The 20,893-nt window shown below is 38.9% G+C and overlaps 3 protein-coding genes across 6 annotated transcripts in view; 1 reads left to right on the top strand and 2 right to left on the bottom strand.

The window, feature by feature from the left end:
• Hecw (Hecw ubiquitin protein ligase) overlaps positions 1–5,759 on the bottom strand; it is a 31,325-nt gene extending 25,566 nt beyond the window's left edge. The window contains exons 1-5 of the mRNA XM_036366586.2: positions 4,582–5,759; positions 3,259–4,515; positions 2,715–3,197; positions 1,825–2,645; positions 1,583–1,749 (exon numbers count right to left, since the gene is read on the bottom strand). Coding sequence (XP_036222479.2) covers positions 1,583–1,749; positions 1,825–2,645; positions 2,715–3,197; positions 3,259–4,515; positions 4,582–5,038 — 3,185 coding nt within the window. The 5' untranslated portion in view covers positions 5,039–5,759. The remainder of the gene's footprint in view (positions 1–1,582; positions 1,750–1,824; positions 2,646–2,714; positions 3,198–3,258; positions 4,516–4,581) is intronic.
• A 203-nt stretch (positions 5,760–5,962) lies between these two features.
• LysRS (Lysyl-tRNA synthetase) lies at positions 5,963–8,860 on the top strand. Of its 2 annotated transcripts, none has more exons than XM_014245152.3 (6): positions 5,963–6,122; positions 6,747–7,058; positions 7,122–7,347; positions 7,416–7,556; positions 7,617–8,564; positions 8,631–8,860. In XM_014245152.3, exons 1-6 carry the CDS (start codon positions 6,091–6,093, stop codon positions 8,733–8,735), a joined length of 1,764 nt encoding a protein of 587 aa, XP_014100627.2. In that variant the 5' UTR covers positions 5,963–6,090; the 3' UTR covers positions 8,736–8,860. The 2 variants fall into 2 exon arrangements, with proteins under 2 accessions (XP_014100627.2, XP_014100626.2); XM_014245151.3 differs by lacking the exon at positions 5,963–6,122 and adding an exon at positions 6,183–6,535.
• Positions 8,861–9,031: 171 nt separating this feature from the next.
• On the bottom strand, positions 9,032–20,514 carry Set2 (SET domain containing 2). 3 transcript variants are annotated; one of them, XM_036366583.2, is made up of 9 exons: positions 20,407–20,514; positions 20,128–20,338; positions 19,121–20,005; positions 11,351–18,384; positions 10,816–11,275; positions 10,657–10,754; positions 10,099–10,592; positions 9,862–10,024; positions 9,032–9,798 (listed from the first exon to the last, which is right to left on the bottom strand). In XM_036366583.2, the coding sequence occupies exons 3-9, from the start codon at positions 19,977–19,979 to the stop codon at positions 9,613–9,615; spliced, it is 9,294 nt and encodes a 3,097-aa protein (XP_036222476.2). In that variant the 5' UTR covers positions 19,980–20,005; positions 20,128–20,338; positions 20,407–20,514; the 3' UTR covers positions 9,032–9,612. The 3 variants fall into 3 exon arrangements, with proteins under 3 accessions (XP_036222476.2, XP_036222477.2, XP_036222478.2); XM_036366584.2 differs by having other exon boundaries at positions 19,121–20,000; XM_036366585.2 differs by having other exon boundaries at positions 19,121–19,989.
• Positions 20,515–20,893: the final 379 nt, after the last annotated feature.

Here is a 20,893-nt window from a genome sequence, read left to right as displayed (position 1 = left end):
ATAAAAACTATTGCGGTGACATTTCAAATACAAAGCATGGGAAACAATAAATTTAGATTGGTTATTAAGTGAGTCCCATAAAATATGCAAATGGGAAGTAGCATCAGACGACCTTCTTATAGAGTAATAGGGGTGGAAGTCACGGATTTCGAAGTTATAAAATTAAATTCAACTTCATATGTATTAAAATATTTATAGGGTAACATTTTAGAGTTATAGAATTCCCTAGAGAGATAGCTGTCAAACTTAACACATGTGTTTGACGTTTATGACCAGTAGACTTTGATAAATTACTACGTCAAGTCTTACAACGTTTATAAAACATGGATTTTATTTAAAGTAAAAAAACTCGTGTTCCGTGCGGCAAATTTGCGATGAGGTACATATTTACTTAAGTGAGACGTAGAATAACAATACTGTAATATTTGAAGAAGCAATGAACAGTTTTCAGGCGCCCTTAGGTTAGGTTACGTTAGGTTGTCGATGCTAAGAAGATTCTCACTTGGACAGCTTAGAACGCCGGTCCGTTGCGGTACCTAAAAACTTCTAAAAAGCTGGATAAAAATACCCTAACATAACGACAAAGCACTTTGAGCCTATAACAAATTTGTTGTGACGGCTAATATCTGTTTCGGCTAAGTCTTCTGGTCCGCCGAATATATGATTACCGAGATGTTTCAGTCTCAGCCTTGCAAAAGACGGAAAGTGGTGGAGAAAGTGCCTAGATGTTTCCTCCTCACCCTCCTGACAACTAGCATCCGGTAGGATTTTAAGCCGTACCGCTTGAGTACCAATTGGACAGTGTGCAGTGAGAACTCATACAATAGCGGCGAGATGAACTTTGTTCAAGGCGAAAAGTTCCCCAGACCTCCTGCGCTCCACTCTTGGCCATAAGGATATCGCAGTCGCACAAGCGTTGGTCGTCGACCAGCGTCTGCTGAGTGCACGCGAGGTCCATGGGTCCAGAGCTAGAACGCCAGACGTCAATGGAGATCCAACTCGATCATATTCCGTTGTGAGCAGGACAAGGGTGCCCCCTGGCTATCTCATTGAGTATTAGCATCAAGGGGTCACTCAGATCTTGGCACCATTTTTCCCAACTCATCGTCTGTTAGAGAGAGTTTTTTATAGCTATGTTATGAATTATCTACAAATATTTGTATTTTCGTTTACGAGTGGAGACTTAAATTGGGATATTGCGAGTAAAATTTATATGTATATATATATACTACACAGTTTATTTTTTTTTTTTTTTTTGTTTTTTGCTGGAAATTATTAAAATGGTGTGGAATAGCTTGAATAAACCTCAAAAATGTTGACGTTGCTTTACGCATAAAAGAGATAAATAGTCCTTTATAATATAACCTGCAATCTCTTCTTTGGTAGTTTTGTATGTTTTTATCTAAAGATAGTGGCATCAAGTCGTATTCAAGATTTCATATTAGTTCCCCTTAGTATGCGCTATTTTACAAAGGACATTTCTTTTGTTATGTTTTACAACAATTTAATAAAAAAAAATTTTAAAGCTAAGCAAAAAAAATTCACTTTAGCTTAAAATACAAAAAGTTTACAATTAACTCACCTTAATAAAATAGTCAGCTGCAAGTCATGAGCTAACCTCCCCAAAGCCGGTACACCTTCTACACGTAAAATATTAATTTTCTCACGCAAGGAACGTGAAACTGTATTCTGACCATGTCGTTCACGTAAGATTTCCAAAATATTCGGTTGGCGCAAAAACGCGATCACCTAAAAAACATTAAACACATCAAATGAAATGTCAAAAATTTCGAAACTCTTTTCCGCTATTTTCTAGAAATCTACCTTTTCATTGTAAGCTACAGGCACCTCGTTGTATTGCTCATAATTGCTAGCGCCACCAGTGGCGCCACGCAAAGCGCCATTCGGGCCGGTGCGTACAGTGCTTGGCGGCCTAGGTGGTGGCAGTGGCGGTACTCCCGACACAGAAATACAATTTCCGTCGAGCGCATCGTATTGGAAATTGTGGTGATGCTGTGGCTGCTGGTGTGGATGATGTGCGTGTGGAAAATGTGCGGAGAGTTGTGGCGATTGATGCGAAAGCAACTGATGCCTTTGACGTACGACACGTGCGCTTTCAACGGGCAAGCGTGGATCCATGAACGAGGTTTTACGATTATTGTGATCGATGAAAAATTGTTTACCCGATTGATCGAGTTTGGTCTCCCAGCAGGAGGGTAAGTCTCGATTAAGCTGTGCAAATGTATTTACCAGCGCCACCAAATCCTTATTATATTGATAACGTTGAAAGCATTGCGGATCGCGACGTATACGTATAATCATGTGTTTTAGTGCAGGATTGCGATTATATATCGATAATGCATCCTCATTTGTGTGCAACATGGAATAAAAATCGGGACGACAAAGCATCACAACAGCTGGATGCACAGAAAGACTGAGATTTTGTAGATTACCTAAGTTATTGCTATTTCCGGCGTTTGGACTACTGTGCATGAAATTTGGAAATTGATTGGCAGTGTTATTACATGCAGAATTTTCGTTCACACTGTAAGCGGAGGCATTCGAGAGATGATTATCGCTAGTAATTGTGCGTCGTATGGACTGATAGCGTCTGTCCAATTGTTGTCGATGATGGTGCTCACGTCCTGTAAATCGAATATGCAAGTGTAATTGAATAATAAAAACCAAATTAACTGTCTACAAATTAGTCTTACCGGCACCATTTAGAGTTGCGCCTCCATTCGTACCAGGCCGCTGCCACGAGGTTGTACGCGTCGTATGATCAATGTAGAAAATACGTCCATGGCTATCCATACGCGCTTCCCAAGCGGGTGGTAATGGTTCGGTGGCAGACTCACCTTCACCGAAAACCGCAGTACCTCGAAGAAAACCAGCAGCAGTTCCACGCTCCGGAATCGATGGTAGACGTGTGCTGCATGCTTCATTTGCGGCACCATTTGTATCGACATCTTCTGCTATGCTACCGTCAATGGCATGGTGTTCTGTGATACCACCAACTCCAGCACCAATTGCAATCGGTGGAGACTTTGGCATTGCCAAGTTGTAATCCATTTGATTTCCTATTGTACCGTTTAGCGAATTGTCCACTGATGCCGCCAATGCGGATGTGTTGGATTGTAGACGTTGATGGCGACGAGCATGATGTGTGGGAGTCGGCGGACACACGAGGTTTGCGCCTATTATGTTAAAAATTAAACCCACCACACAGTAATTTAATTAAAAGTCAAAGAAACTTACCGACACCACCGCCAACTCGTTTTAATAACCTTTGTTGTGGGCGTATATGAATAGCAGGCGATGATGGTCCACTTCCCAAACTGGAACTGAATTTAAATTGAGTTTGAGGAGTTGGTGGAGAACTGGTTTCAGGACTTAAATTCAAGTCTAATGGCGAGGCACTCCTTGAGGAACAACCCGAAGGTGGACTACGTTGACGTTTTGGGGAGAGCAATAGGCGTGGCGAATGTGTGCCACCAACTGCCAAATCATCGTAATTAAGTGCATTACAAGGTACAGGACCCTTCCCATTCGACAAGACGCGAGTTAGTGGCCTATGCTGACGTATATGTGGAAATTGGTTGGCAGTCGTTGCGTTAGTTACGTTCGCGTTTGAGTTATCTTTTACAGGAAATGTTGGAAATTCATAAGTTTCCGAAGCAGGCACCTTTTTTGTTGTAATTGTATTTATATAACTATCTGGACCAATCTTTTTCTTAATTAATGGCTTGAATTTCACGGGAGTTTGATTGATTGTGCCTGAGGGCAAATCATATTGCGGGCTGGTGGATGTAGGCGGGCCATTGTTAAGGAGTAATAAAGGTGAATTATTTGTACTACTTGTAGCGCTACTATAGCCTTCAGCCGAGCTACACCCAATAGCACCTAAGCTATCCATCTTCTCATCGATATCGAGAATGTCAAATTTGAAAACATCGCATTGCATATTTAAATCTTTGCCCACAGCTCTCGGTGGCCACGAACGCTCCAATGGTCTATGTTGTGGCTGACGTAGATGTTTTTGTCTGCGTTGCACTGTTTTATTAATGGAGTTCGGCTGAAAAGCAGCGGCAGCACCAAGCAAACTTTCGACGGCTGCCTCTTCATCATCCACAACAAGGATGTCATCTTCTACTTCATAAACCGTCTCGGCCGGTACCGTTTCGTAACATTCACGGGCAACCCATAAATTGAGATTTTCTGTACCAACTACTCCTGCTGACAACGGTGCCGTTGGTGATTTTTGGCATGTGGATTTTATTTTCTTCTTGGCTCCACTTTGTGGTGTAGAATCATTACTTTGTGGTGAAAGAGTCCATGACTTACGCCTAGCACCACCACCAACACTACCACTATCGCTGTGTGAGTTTGTTGGCGAAAGCGTAGCAGTCGCCGGAGTTTCACACGATTTGGTTGTGAGCAAAGTCTGCTGACGTTGTTTCTGCTGTTGATCATCAGGCATAATTGTATGATTTATTTTGTTGAAGTCTTTGAGATCTGAAATCGTATACAAAATATATATTTAACTTTAATTTGATATTTTTATTATATAATGAAACCTACTTTTAGTCCGTGGCGGACGTAATGCTGTATTTTCATCAATAAAAGTGTGATCTTTGTCTTTCATGTTTTGCCTCTGCTGATCTCCGCGCAAACTGCACTTGGTGTCAACCAGAACATCATCGTGAATCACATTCGTTGCATGAGCTCCCGACAGCGCAGCGGAATCAATGTCAATAACATCTGTCGCCTGCGGTAAACAATGTGCACCCTCGATCTCTTCGGCATCTTCCTCAATATCGCAGACACTTTGCATTGTTTTGTTTACAGATGTGACGTCATTCGTTATTTTAAGAGTGTCTAAGCAAAGATCCGGTTCACTGACTGCCTCATAAAACGTGTTACTCTCTTCTTCATCGCCCCCATCGTCGTCATCTCCCATCCCACGAGCGTTAGTACGACCTTTACCGCTATTACCACCCTCCCCGTTCGCTTTGTAACCCATATCTACAGCTAACATGCACAATTCTTCAATAGTTGCTATTTTATTATTTGCCTATGACGCCGGTATTGCATTCAACTACAAGTATGTAGCTCGTGAATATCGGCTCTGCACGCTCTAAAGGCACGTTTTTTAGCCATTTGTTTTGCTCGCGTTATTCTTCTCACAATTCTCACACATGTTTATTTGTTCTCTTAAAACTCGTTCTGTTCCGCACATATTCACCCGCTATCCTCTTCACTTCTTTGTATCCATCGATCACAGGCCAGAATGTAAATTTATAGATTTTTCTAGTTGGACTAATTTAATTAAACTTCCATGTCTAATTATAAAAGTCATATTTATTTTCTACCAATATGTTATTTATTATATAGGTAGTCCTAATCATATGTTTCTTTAGTGAGTGCAGCAGTTTTCACTTTTTATGTCAAACTTTCTACAACTACTTCCGCATAAAAATTTTCTCAACCATTTGCAATGGATTTTCTTCATTTCCTTATTTATACGGCATTATTTTACAAATAATAACGCCTCAGCACTTGCATGGAATGTTTATTAACAGTTATATAATAAATTTTTGAAAAAATCACACTTTTTCACGTAATATTTTTGATTTTTCACTGAAGCGTTGCCGAAACTTTCTTTAATAACATAAAAATAGTAAGGTTGTTGCCCAACATCATTTAAGCATAAACTAAAACACAGCATGAACCATATTATTGGCTTTTGAAAAGTATATTAGTAACTTCAAAACTATCATTGAAAATCCTCATAAGTTTTAGATATTTTATGCTGTATTAAATTTTTAAAAAGCAACGATTCTTCATGAAACTTTTTAGCTAATCAAATTACAAACATAATTGAAAAAAAAGGATTTTTGTACAAAAATTAACAAACTCATACAGAAATACGGCCGCTTTTTCCCATTGCTGAGTATCAGTAAAGAAACAACATTGTTTCGCCACGATTATTGACATTTGTTGGCTCACGCCGATTTGTATATTTCCAATAAAGGTTTTCTTTTTTTTGTACGGGTTTTACTAACGAAGTTATCCTAATCTTTAGGTAAAATGTCTGAGGCAACTGGTGAGCTATCAAAAAAGTAAGTGAATCTGGATATAATTGCTAAAAGGATTAATGCAATCGCTGAATCGATGTCATCAAATTTGATCACCGAATGTGTGGTTATGTTGAAACACATGCAGAATTCCAGCAATTTCATGTGTGAATGCTAAAAAATCTTACCAAGTGTATATTTTCAAATAATTATCAGTGTTGAACTAGATTAATGTGTTTCGGAAAATAAAGTGATAACAGAGGAAAGAATATGTATAAATTTCTAAGGCCGTATGCGACACCAAATAGTTTTCTAAAATTGCGTCAGTTTCATGCTGTATTTCGACAGGTTGAGGTGAAGTGCCATCAGAAACATGTAAAGATTTGGTGCCAGAATGCAACAACGCGACATCTTCATTCCACAATATGCCTAGAAATACCAAGCAAGCGTACAAAACTGTAAGGGAATAGTCCTTACTTATTATTAATACATATTTATAAGCATTTGATTATACGTATGTATATCTTTTATTTAACTACTCAATTTTATATCAACGTGAAACATATATAGTGAGGTACACATTTTTCGAGATAAAATATTATTTTTCTTAAACATTTTCTTGCAGCTGGCATTACATTTTAATCGATTCAATGAAATTATTTTTTTTAGTGAGCTAAAAAGGCGTCTAAAAGCTGAACAAAAAGCCAAGGAAAAGGCAGAGAAGGAGGCGCAAAAAGCTGCAGCAGCAAGTGCTAATGCTGACAGCAATGCTACAAAAAAGAAGTCGGCGGCGGCGTCAGAAGAGGAAATTTCACCAAATGAATATTTTAAACTGCGTTCAGCTGCTATTGTTGATTTAAAAAAATCATCAGATACACATCCTTATCCTCACAAATTCAACGTTAGTATTTCTTTGGAAAATTTCATTAAAAAATATGAGAATCTTAAAGAGGGTGAAATGCTTGAAGACGTCGCTCTGAGGTGAGTAATATTTTTCTAATAACAATATGTCATAAAAAAATTAATAATTTTTTTTCTACACAGCGTTGCTGGTCGCGTGCATGCAATACGGGAATCTGGTGTGAAATTAATATTTTACGATTTGCGCGGTGAGGGTGTCAAAGTGCAGGTGATGGCTAATGCTAAGTTGTATCATAACGAAAATGCCTTTGAGCCTGATACTGCAAAAATACGACGTGGTGACATTATAGGTATCAGCGGTTATCCCGGTAAAACAAAGAAGGGTGAACTCTCAGTGGTGCCAAAGGAGGTATAAAAAAATCTATATAACTGTACTGCCTCTTTCCTATTAACAGTATTTTATTTTTTCCGAAACAGATAAAGCTGTTATCACCATGCTTGCATATGCTGCCTCATTTGCATTACGGTCTCAAGGATAAGGAAACACGTTACCGACAAAGGTATTTGGATTTGATCTTGAATCCCAAAGTGCGAGAAACCTTTCAAATTCGTGCAAATGTAAGTTCATTTTGAATTGCAAATAATTCGTTTGAATTATAATTTTTTTCTATTCTGCAGATTGTCTCATTTGTTCGCCAATTTCTCGATCGCATGGGTTTCTTGGAAGTCGAAACACCCATGATGAACATGATTGCGGGCGGTGCAACTGCCAAACCCTTTATAACACATCACAATGACTTAAATATGGATTTGTATATGCGTGTCGCACCAGAATTGTACCATAAAATGCTCGTTGTTGGTGGCTTAGATCGAGTGTATGAAATTGGGCGTCAATTCAGAAATGAAGGTATCGATTTAACGCATAATCCAGAATTTACCACTTGCGAATTCTATATGGCATATGCTGATTTTAACGATCTTATCGAAATAACTGAGATAATGATCTCAGAAATGGTGAAAGCCATACATGGTACTTATAAAATTAAATATCATCCTGAAGGAACTGAAGGTCCTGAGGAGGAAATTGATTTTACGCCACCATTTAGAAGGGTTTCGATGATAAAAACTCTAGAAGAAAAGTTAAACGTCAAATTTCCACCAGCTACAACATTTAATAGCAAAGAGACAACGGAATTCCTTTCACAACTTTGCGCCAAACATCAAATCGAATGTCCGCCACCGCGTACAACGGCGCGTCTGCTGGATAAATTAGTTGGTGATTTCATTGAAGAAACTTGTATAAATCCAACATTCATCTGTGAGCATCCGCAAATAATGTCACCACTGGCCAAATATCATCGCAGTGAACCGGGTTTAACAGAACGTTTCGAATTGTTCGTCATGAAGAAGGAAGTGTGTAATGCCTACACAGAGTTGAATGATCCGATGGTGCAACGTGAACGATTTGCGCAACAGGCCAACGATAAAGCGGCTGGTGATGATGAGGCGCAACTGATTGATGAAAACTTCTGTACAGCATTAGAATATGGCTTACCACCAACGGGTGGCTGGGGTCTGGGCATCGATCGTCTAACCATGTTCCTCACCGACACCAATAACATTAAGGTGAACATTTCACATATTTTTATTGTAAATATCTAAAAAAAAAAAAATATTTATTTGTGTTTTTAGGAGGTGCTTTTCTTCCCCGCTATGAAACCAGAGGAAGCTAATCGAACACAACCAGCAGCCAGTGAAGGCGATCAAATCGTTGAGCAGAATAATGTGAAAAATTAGACCCCCTCGGTATTTGAACCTATTTTTTTTTAGTTATTGGAAATGTTGTTTGATAAAGTGTATAACGGATTTGCAAATATAATTCTCAAAATAATAATAATAAAATTATTTATTTGCTATTATAATTGTATCTTATTTTGCGAATACGTTTAGTCTTATAAGGTAAGTAATTATAGTAAGGTGATGTCGCTTGCTGACCAAAACCCAAAATTATGGAATAAAGTTAGGCTAGATTAAGAAGTCAATGGTAAGAGCGCACGCACGCCGGTCCGTTGTGGTAAAAGTTACTACGGACATCTTGTTTATTTCACTTTTATTGAATCTACAGTTGCACTTGCGTATTTGTGCAGCAACTTTTACATAATTGCATATACGTTGAGTTTAGCTCGTAAAATGTAATTACAGCATAGAAACAATATATTCGTGTCTCTAAAAATACACCACAATTCACACGTTGTAAAAAGTGAATACATACATATTGGTTTAAAACTAAAAAAAAAAAAAAAAAAAATACTAAGCATTACAATAATAATAAAAATTTATTTAAATATTTCGAAGTCTACCAATGGAACGGTAAATATGATTAACAGCGTCGTGTTCCGTTTAATTTTCAACAATTTATGTACAAATAAAGATTATGCAATGCAAATATTGACAAAATCAAATTTGCATCTAAACAATAGTAACGACTCATTTGCTGACGCTATGCAGTTAAAACAGAATGTACGTCGCAAAATGATTCATAATACAAAAAAAAAAAAGTGAAGTCTGAAGTCAGCGAAAATCCATCACTGTTTGTTGAATTCAGAAATTGGCTTACCAGCAGTTTTTTTTTCCTATTATATAGTCATCAGTTAAAGAAGAATTATAAATATGTTTAAATAGTAAATGGAATCTCCTTAAATTCCGGATCATTGGCGGGTTTCACATACATGCCGCCATACTTCGCCATGTACTTTTTAATGAATTCGCGGGATTTATTCTTAACAGATTCGGTGACAACTAGAGTCTGACCAACAGACTCGCAGTATTTCAGCTCCTTAACCATAACAAAGTGCGTGAGCTGCAAATGCATTGAATGACGGTTAAAAAAATTGATTTTTATAAAATAAAATCTCAAACGAACCTTTCGCGCGAGATGATTGAAATCTTCATCACTCTGTATACGACCGAGCGTGCAAGATTCCTTGCGATATGGCTTTAAGTGTTGCACAATAATACCAGCTATTTCACAACGGAACTTTTCCTTATTGCGACGATACTTGGAATCCGAGTCCTTGCTCTTTTTGCTAATGAAATAAAAAAAGTATAATGACAAAAATGTTATTAATGTCGTTAATGTTAAGTATAAACAACAACAAACCTTTTCTCTTTCTTCTCCGATTTACGTCGCTTATGCTCACTGCCGCCGCCGCTGTTACTGTTACTACTGCTATTACTCTGGCCTGCCTGTGCGCTCGGCTCTCGATGAGGCGGTAATGCGCGCTTGAGCGCACGTTTTGTTGTGAGCGCATCCAATTCGTCGACAATCTTATCACCTTGCACGATTTTGTCCAAGAGTGGGCTATTGTTACATTCCTCCTTCATAATCTCCTCCTCATCGGATGAGAGCAAATAGTCTTGTATGGGTATTGCACCATCCGGTTCATCGTCGGCCTCGCCATTTTTGGATTTCGCAGCGTCGCTATTTAAGCCGTCTGCACCAATGTTGGCATTTACGCCACCCATAGCAGATGCTTTGAGGGCTTCAGCGCGCTTGCGTCGTATTTCTTCCTTACGTTTGCGTATTTTTTCTTTATTCTCTTTGTATTTGCGCATCTCTATTTGATTGTAGATGCGATCTTCCTCCTTGCGTGGCTATAAATATAAGCATATAAATTAATTTGACATCATTAGCAAAGTTATACTCATATATACTTACACTAATTGGACGCTCATCCACCAAACGACTATAACGCTTATGCCTACGATTTTCTACCTTCTTATCGATAAAAGCCTTGAGTTGAGCCTCATCCATTCCTTAAAAATCATGGAATGTATTATAAGTAAAATTTTTAGAATTCAATTTTTTAATTGCTACCTAGGAGTACTTCATCATCCTCGCTGCTCTCATTTGCCAATTTAGCTTCCTCACAGGACTCGCTGTCCGAACTGTCGCCTTCCTCGGCTGCAGCATGCAATTGTTCAAGCGTTGGCGGGTGCCATTGAGATATTTTTTGCTTCTTATGGTAGTAATATATTTGGCCTAAGTTTGTAATGGCGTATTTCCATTGACGCGGCAAGTTGGCAACAACTGCAGGTATCTTGTAATCTTCAGGATCGGTAGATTTTGGTTTTGGCTGCACCTGCACGTGTGCGTAGCAAGGTGGGGTGGGGATAGGTTGGCGGGCAATGGAATACCATTGACCTGTTGAAGGGTCTACACAGAAAGGAACATCCTGCGTGCGTGTTTTTTTGGGGTCCAAACCAAAGAAACGACATTTTGTTTCGAATTCTCTGCGCTCTTCAGCCAAACGCTTTTCGGCTTCGTCGCGTGCCACCTAAAAAATAAAAAAAAATAAAAAAATATATATATATATATTAAAATCGGTTAACAGATTATGTGGTTGTCTCACCTTAGCAGCAAACAACTCTCGTCTCTGTTCCTTCGACAAATGCTTCATACTTTCGTTGCTATCATGCGCCGAACGTCGGCGTGGATCGCCGCTGGGCATTGAGCCTACAACGGTTATATTATTGTTACGATTATCTTTGCTGAAACTGGGTTTGGAATAACGCGAAGTGGTAGGGCCGCGTCCGAAACGATCGCGCTGATAACGATCACTTACAACAGAACGATTAGTGTCGACGGAAGCTTCAGCAAACTGTCGATCTGCCTCCCGTTCGTGCTCTTTCATTTGTTCGATGCGTTCACGTTTTGGTATGCGGAAAATTTCTGGCAAACTATTCCATGCAGTGGTTAATTTCACAGCTAATTTTTGCAGATCCGAAGGTACCTCCTGACCACTAGCTATCTCCGTATGTGAATTACTACTTGTGCTTTCCTTCGACGACTCATCGCTTGGCGAAGATGCATTGCCAGCTGGAACGCTGCTGGCGGACAACGCATTACCACACCAATTACGTACACTCTGATAGACTTTACTGTCAGTGAGTACAGTCTTGTTTGCTATCGGCAAACTCTCAAGCGCCTCTAGGAGTGACAAGCGAATCGCCATATCACCACCGTCTTCGCTCATCCAGCCATGCAACAAACGCAGTCCATGATAGTCCAAGAACAGTCGGCGACATGGCAAATCGGCATTGCGCAGAATTTTCAGCAGATTGAGACGAGTTTGCGGTAATTTAGCGCGTACGACCAAACGTGAAAACCGCAACGTATCCGATTGGTTCCTTAGCCCGCCACGGCTAAGGAATTTAACTTCGTCTTCGATATCCGGATCTTCCAAATAACGTGACGTTTTCGATTGCTCACCAGTAGCAGATTTGCCTAGTCTCTTATTTTTCTTTTCTTTATTGGGTTTCTTTTTTCGCGCTGCTTTATCAGCAGATTTGCCTATTAGCTTTTTCAGCTTAGCCTCAGGATCTCTATGCTCATCGTCACCCACTTTTTTCTTCTTGTCCTTACCCGCGCTATCCGATTTGTCATCCAACTTTATTTTACCATCCTCTAAGCTAATTAGTGATTTGCTGGATGCGTCTAATTTTTTATGTACATCATCGCCATCAGCCGTGCTATCATCACTATCCTCATCATCGCTGCCATCTGCCGAGTTATCCGCATCAATGTCGTCATCGATTTGTTCACCCTCATCCGAATTGGGTTCTTCACCTATCCAACCACGACAGTTAGCCGACTCGCAATAACAACGTTGTGCCTCTCTGCCGTAACGTTGGTACTGGTAGTCGAACGTAATTTCTTCACCTGGCATAATGGACTTACGACTGAAGAACCCAATTCGTAGTTCACCATTTACAGTCCACTTTTGGGTTTCCGCATTCGGATCGCAGGAATGATTAATGAAGCGTGAAATGTTACCCTTGATTGTGGCATCGATTATGGCATCGCTTCGTAATGCCATAAAGTAATAGTGACGATTTTTGTCCAACGAATATGCAGTACGTCGCTGCTCAAACTCATCGCCATCGATTACCTCACCGACATATTCCATAATGAATTCACCAGGCAATATCTCAATGTCAGCCATTATACCGAAGCCCTTCTTTTCCGTACGAAAGACACGGCATGGTGAACATAGCAATTTCTGAAAGCGTTTATTTGTACAGCGATCTTTCACATTACAATCGGGTCCACACTCGATCATCAATAAACGATTTAAGCAATCTTCACCACAGCCCAATTCACCACGCTCTTCCTCCTCGGCTGTCAAAAAACAATCACACAACATTTTGCGTGCTTCTCTACTTACGACACGCTCACATTTGTACTCATTCTCTTTAATGACATGGAAGTTACTCAGACGCTCTTCCATTTCTTTTAGGAACTTAGCATTCTTCGCCTCCACATGCGCCAAATCCGTCAGATGATCATCCAAACTGTAGTGAGATTTCATTTCGACATCGTCTTTAATTGAGAAACGCTCTTTTTCACGCACCAACCCACGACCCACAAGCGCCTTCGGTGTCTTTGTTATCTGTTTAATGCGATGAGAACGCCGAACTCCAGTTATTTCGTCAATTGCCGGATCATGAATAGGACTTTTTGGTGGCGGCGTCGTTGTCGGCGTAGCTACTGGTGTGTCAGCCGGTGTTTCGTAATAAATATTCTGAGTGAGCGTGTTAGCAACTTCTTCGAATGTTTTGTCAACTGGTGTTATATCGCCTGATATGCTTTCATTAGGTGTTGTCATGCCTTCCACAACCACAGTAGACGGATTTTCTTCATTTTCTGGCACATCCGATTTATATTCTTCTTTTTGTAGATGTGTTTTCGGACAAATAACTTCATCTACACTGTCGTCATCAATCTTATAGCCACGTTTGAGCAAGTTGACGCCATCTTCGATGAATTTCTCAATGTCCTTCAAGGGATCTGGTTCTTCCTCAAGCTCATTCTTTTCCGTAGTTTCAGTAGCCTTAATGATTGAATCTTCCTCCACAGTATTCTGCTTGTCTTCAAAAACGGTGGCACAAACGGTTGTAGCGGCAATTACCTCTGGTATTTTTCCTTCTTCCAGCACTGCAACAATGTTTTCTGTAGGGTTTGCGCTTTCTTTATTGGGTTCAGCTGGAACTGTTGTTTTGGTGAGCGCATCCTTTAGTGCTGCCTCGAAATCTTCTTTCAATTTCTTCTGCCGTTTTTTCTTCGCACTTCTTTCTTCCATTTTCTTAGCTAATTCATTGCTTGTAGTGTCTTCGGTGGCCAAAAATTGTTTCTTTTCCGATTTCTTTGATACAGATCCTTTCCTTTCCCTATCCTTAATTTCACTTTTCTCACTGCTACTAATAGTTTGCTCCATCTTGGACTTCCTTTTACCGCTTGTTTTATCCTCTAAAGCCATTTGCTTTTTGAAACGTTTAGCCACAGGTGTAGATGTCGCTGAACGACTTTCCTCGTCAAGGGAAGATTCGATTTGACTTTCGAGACTTTCTCGTTTTTTCATTTGATCAGACGATTGCGCATCTTTCTTCGATTTTTTCTGTGTAGATTCTTTGGTTTTACTGGAATTGCTTGCTGACTTCTTGGCTGAATTCGTTTTTTGTTCAGCGCTAGCCTGACTTGTGCTTGGCATTTCTGCATTATAGGCACAACTCTTTTCTTCCAACTCCATTTGCATTTTGAGCAGACGTTTCTTAGGCGGCGCTTTGGCCAATTCTTTTTCCATTAATTCAGCTGTGTTTGGCACTGTAACCGTCGTATCACTATGAGGATCATTGGTCGCATCATTTGCTGACTTTCCCTTTCGTGGCTTTCGTGTTTTTCCATCGTTATCTTCTGCATCGCCACTTTTTTCTTTAGTTCCAAGAATTTCCTGATCTTCTGATTTATCTTGATCTTTAGTCTCCAACTCGTTAGACCTCTCATCGGACTGTTTATTACTTCTACGTTTTCGAATTTTTTTAGGCTTATCGACTGGTGTACCTGACTGTTCACGCTGTTCTGCGAGCTGACAGTCTACATTCTGTGCCAATATGCCGCTACTTGTAACCGATTCAATGACAGAGTTCGCCTTTAACGGTGGTGGCGACCCACTTTGATCTAACTTTTCCAATTTATTTTGTAGCAACTCTTTAGACGGTTCTACAAGCTTTTCTTCTCGTTGTTCAATCCGCTCTTCGGGTGCAGTGACGTTGCTTTGACCACACTCTCTTTGCGTCTCAACACTCTCTACTTTAAGTTCAACGCGCTCGGCTTGTTGAATAGCCAAAGTCGTAGCTTGTTTGTGTTTTCGCGTTTTTGTTGTAAATGGTTCATTTTTGTCATTATTTTCTTCTACACTGTGGTCACTAAAATCAGGTGCTATGTTCTCGGAAATATTTGTTGATATTTCGACGCCTGTGGTATTCATGACTTGGCCAACCTCAGATGAAAGTTCCACCGTAGTCATTGAATAATCACATTTTTCTGGTTCCAAAAATGTTTCTATGTTTGACTCTTTGGCATTCCTTTCCTCCAATGTGTCACTGATAATCTGGTCACCATTATTGGTAACATTTTCGTCCATTTCAATTATGGATGTGTACAAACTTTGTTGTGTTGTTTCTAAATTAACCTCGGCGGTCGTATTTGTAATGGCAGTAATAGGCTCATCGACCGGATACATTTCGGCGGCTTTCGGTTTATTTCCACTCAAAGACTCTGCTGTAATAGAAGAAGTGCTCGTTGATGGCTTATTATTTTCTTTTTTGTTCCTCGTCTTGCGCCCGCGTCGTGAAGGCGACGAATGATTTGAATTACTATCCACATCTTCTGGTAATATTACTACTTTTGGCACGGCGCGATTGTCTTCAGACGACATAACCTTCGTACATATTTCTGTTGTTGTTTCCTCTGTCGTCACTTCAATAGTATTTTGTACATTCGGCACTTCATCTTCGTCGAAATTTTTTGGCTCAGTTAAATTAATAGGCGTATGACTTAGCTCAACGCTAGCAGTAGAAACTTCTTTTGCATCAGCTGTATTTTCAATTGAATCAACAAATTTAGAAATCTCCTCTTCATTATATACTTTTGCTGTATCTACAATATCTACGTCAACTTCCTGCGCCTTCAATTTCAAAACTGCCTTTGAACTTGCAGCCGCTATTTCTGCGAATGTCTCTTCTAAAGTTTTATGGCCAGACTTATCTCCACGTTTTGAACGTCTCTCATTACGGCGTGTTGGTTTCTTTGACGGCTTTCTATTGGAATTTTCCGAAAGTGTCGGCGATGGTGTCTTCGTAGCACTGCTCCCATTCGTTTCGTCACGTGAAGATTGTGAGTCCGTTGTCGAATTTATATCCTCCGAACTACTTTCATCCAACAGATTATCTGCTGTGTGCTTAGTGATAATATTCCATTTTTCCGATTTCGCTGACTTATCCAAAACATTGGAAATGTTCATTGAACTCTCATTAACAACATTGGCAGTTATTTCTTCTTCTGCTAAGGTCTTTGCCGTGCTACTGGCTTCATTAGTCGAAGTTTGATTCCCTTCAGCAAGTTGTTCAGCGTAAGTAGTTTGAATTACGATCTCTTCTTCTGGCAGTGGTGCAAAGTCGCAAACCGTGACTGTTTCTGAAATGTCCATGCATGGGTTGGACTCATCGTGCGTATTGTTTCGCCAAGTGAGCTTATCTATAGATTCTACTTCATCCACACATTTAACTATTTGAACACATTTCGATGGCTGCTTGTTAGTCTCTTTAGAAATATCTTGGTCGGTTGCTTGTGATTCTTCCAAAACAATTGTCGTGACACTATTATTTGACATGCCAGCTTCAAGTTCTCTCTCGGCTGCAGTAATTGCTATGTTTTCCTCCTCTACTTTAGGCGCTATCACAGGGCATGTATCATCTTCAACTGTCGGCAAATGCTGTAATGCTTTTGTTCCCATTGTTAAATCATTCTGTTTAACGGTATTTAATATATCCAACAATGTACTAGTCGCGACATTTGCCGCCACATTGTGAACTGCCGCTTCGTACATTTTAAACTTGCTCACCTGTTTTTTAAGTGGCAAAGTGATTGGGTCTTTTTTTGTGCCACACGATAAAGAAGGCGACTCTTCACTGACCTTTTTATCATGCTCTCTACGCTCATTATCAATTATATGTTCGGTAGAGAGCTCCTCCACAGCAATTGTATCGGGTGGTGTTTCCACTTGCTGCGGCGTAACCAAATCAACACTAACGTTTTCAATCGTTGTAACTGCAACGTCTTTCATTTCTTCAATCGATTCTTCGAAGTCATTATCCGTTTTAACGTCCATTGAAGTAACTCTCTCAATTGGCAGTTTACTAGTTTTCTCCTCGACATCTGTTGTCATCTTTAGTAGAACTTCAGTATCTAAATTCTCATTCAATGATACTTCTGTTTTACAATTGCGTTCTTCCACTATAACTTTGCTGTCAAAACTCTTTTTAGGGAAACGATGAGATCGTCTTGTCGGTAAGTTTTTACTGGCTGTTGCGGTACTTAGCCCTGTAGTGTTAGCGGTACCGCTACTTATGCCACTACTGTTATTTGTATTGCTGTTGTTGTCGCTACCAGCAATGACGTCACTACAGCAGCTAGATGCCGATGATAACGAAATAGTCGATGTAATTGTACTCGGTGGCAATGTTAAGCGTTTCAAAGATACACGCAACTTATCGCCTTTTTTATAACTTTTATTACTACGATCTGAGCTGCCCTCTGATTCGGAACCGCTCGATTTGCGGCTTGCGCCGGACATGCCAAATGTAATTTCCGAAAGAGAATCCGACTCTGCTTCAATATCTTTATTCGAATCCAAATCAATTGCAATACTTTGATCACATTCCGTTAACATATCAACCGTTTTTTGTGAACATGTTTCACTTTCAGCTTCCAAGGAAATAGATTTATCAGCTGGTGAACTTTCCGATGTTATCTCTTCAACTGCGGCCACAATGAATTCTGGTGCGGATGTAGTTTCACAAATACTTTGACTATCTTGCCAAATGCATACGGAGGCGAAGTTTCTTTGTTGTGACTCATGTATATCCTTTGGAGGATGTACTGTTTTAGCCTGATATTCGTGATCAGATATGGAAGAAGTAGATGATATTTCTAAAATGACATCTTCATGCTGTATCGAGCTCCTTTCGTTTGATATAGGATTTTGTTCAACGGGGTTGTCAAAGTTTTCAACACATTTTAAATTTGCTTTGTACTCCGTCCAATTTGTAGCACTTGAAGAAGTTTCTTTACTAGCGATATTTTGCTTTTCTTTATTTTCGACAGAATATTGCTGATGTTCGTCTGCTTCTTTATCTTCAGCCGTAATATGAAACTCCGACTTTAGATTTGATTTTGGTAAAGGGTTTTGAGCTACAGGATTTTTATTTTTCGGTGGACGACCTCGGCGCTTTTGTGTGCCAGATTCTGTAAGCGAAGGCTTTGGATCAGCTACCGTAGTAGGCGAAATAAATGAATTTGAAACACTTTTACGTTTGTTGTATACATCTGTTGAATAGAAATCATTACAGGTTATATAAAAAAATATTTATAAAAAAAAATATATATATTCAAATTATCTCGATATACTGTAAAATAAAGAATTAAGGGGTTTCGAGTTTTATTTGTTTTTCCAATATATTTAGACAACTGATATTTTTTTAATTTCGAAACGTTTTTTAAAAAAAGAAAACCTAGTTTTATTTAAATACATACCTATGTATATACTCTTTTAATACTAATTTTTCCAAAATTATTGGAGGAATTTTTCCTACCTCTGAGACAACAATAAAAATATTTTTTAAGATAATTTCAGTTTTGTAATAGACCCTTACGAAAAATATCTCCAATTTTGAGTATTAGCTAAATTTATAATTGATAAGCATCATTTACTTCAACATGTATACTTATCTCTATTTTATGTATGAATATAACCTTGCATACACTTTACATAACAAGTAGTAGATAGAAGAGTTGAATATATGTAAATATGGATAAAAAAACGGTAACTATTAGTATTTTATGCGCATATTTAAACTTCAAGTTTCTTAATCTGAATATTTTCGAGGATTTTGTGCCATCACAGAGGTAAACATTCGAATATGTATATTACACCTACTATATATATCTATACATATACTCACATATGTACCTACATATACATATATGTAACCACATACATAAGTATATTGATTTTTTACATTTATCGATTTTTTTAAATATAGTTTATTTGTATTTTACTCACTTGTTGACTTTTTCTGCTGTTGTGATGACAGAACTGCTGGAGGCATGAACCCACTGCTGGTACTAGATGTATTACTTTCAATTTGTGCTATTATTAAGCTGGAATTCTGCTTTGATTTTATCAGGCTGGCGTTAAATATTTCCTGAGTTCGACTTAACCGTCTGGCTTGTGCTATTTTCGCTGGGTCTATTGTAGGCATAGCATCCACATTACTCTTCAAATTGATTGTGTTCTTACCTAAAACACCGATTTTGGGTATGGACGATAAGGGTGGTGGAAGTATTGGCGCATTTATTTTATTATGTTGTTCTGATATTGATATACGACGAAATATTGCGGATTTCTCCATAAATGCTTTTTGTTTACTGTTTAAGTCAGAGCTTGAAGCTGGCGCTAAGCTGCTTGTATTGCTACCGGTGTTAAATGATGGCGATGCTGTAGGTTTTTGTGATTGCGGAGCGTTTGAATCTATGCGAGCTTCTATTTGGATTTTATGTGGTTTTCGATGTTTGTTTAATAAATCTCTTACGTCAAATTTTATGATCTTTTTACGTGAACTTCGCCTGCACTCGTTGCTATTTGATGGTGTTGCAGTCATACGAGGATTAACCTTATCTGCTGGTGCATTGGCCGGTGGTGGAGATATAGCCACGATACCGCCCTCAACTTCCATAATACTATCATTTATACTACGATTCGCAAACTTTTCTGTATCGTTGGACTGGTTAGGCGTTTGTGTACTCTCTTCTTGTGATGGTAGCGATGCGTCAGCCGATTGCTTCAGCTGCGTTGCTTTAGGAGGCCTACCAACACGCTTTCGTTGTGGCGTCATTTCTGACGTTGATGGCGCTGAATTCATTTTTAATGATCTAAATGAATACTAACCTTTTAAAAAGATACATATTTAGTAATGTCGTAGGAAGCGATTCCCGCACACATACATACATAAATGTAATTATAATATATTCATACTTTGCCTGTGCTGTTCTAAATATTGAGATGCTTACCGTAATAGAATAATTTGGTCCTTTCAGCGATGTCCAGTAAACATATTCTTAATGCTACTCCCTGAAGTTTTGATTTTTTAATTTATTCATCATACCGCACCAATAACTGTTCCTTAATAGTTCATTAAAACCATGTACGATTTATATAAACAATCACTAATCCACCCTCCCACTGATACCCCGTTGACCGACACTATTCAACTGCGAAGATCTAGCAAAGAATTTTATAACGAATTCGCAATAAAATAAAAGTCGCGTATATATAAATTCAATAATTACCACTCCTTTCCGTAAAATCTCTTATTTATAACATGCAAATGCTGAGCTATAATAAATATACATGCGGCCACAGCAAAAATCTTCTGAAATTGTTAAGAAATAGAAAAAACAAAATGTAGTGGAGTTGCCATATTTTGAATTTCCTTTTCTCATTACGAATGAAGTGACAAAACAGAAATGAAACGTTTATTTTTGTATTTTTGAGACTACTAACTAAACCGGTTAACGAATACATTAAACAATTATTAAAAGTAACTCTATTGTTAAATTTGTTAAATTTGTGAATATCTAGACCACGATACCATATAGCTGACGTACAAACTGAACGATCAAATACATGTCCTTGTATGGAAAATTTTTTATTTGAAAAGATGTTTACACGAAATTTGGCATAGATTATAGTCCCAGCATCGGTGCAATTTCCTTGAAGAATATTATAGCTTCCGGTGCAACCGAAGTTAACTTTCCTTCTCGTTTTATCTAGTGT

Source organism: Bactrocera oleae, chromosome 5, assembly GCF_042242935.1.
Source record: "Bactrocera oleae isolate idBacOlea1 chromosome 5, idBacOlea1, whole genome shotgun sequence".
Classification (NCBI taxonomy): domain Eukaryota; kingdom Metazoa; phylum Arthropoda; class Insecta; order Diptera; family Tephritidae; genus Bactrocera; species Bactrocera oleae.
This window is presented reverse-complemented; position numbering and strand designations above follow the sequence as displayed.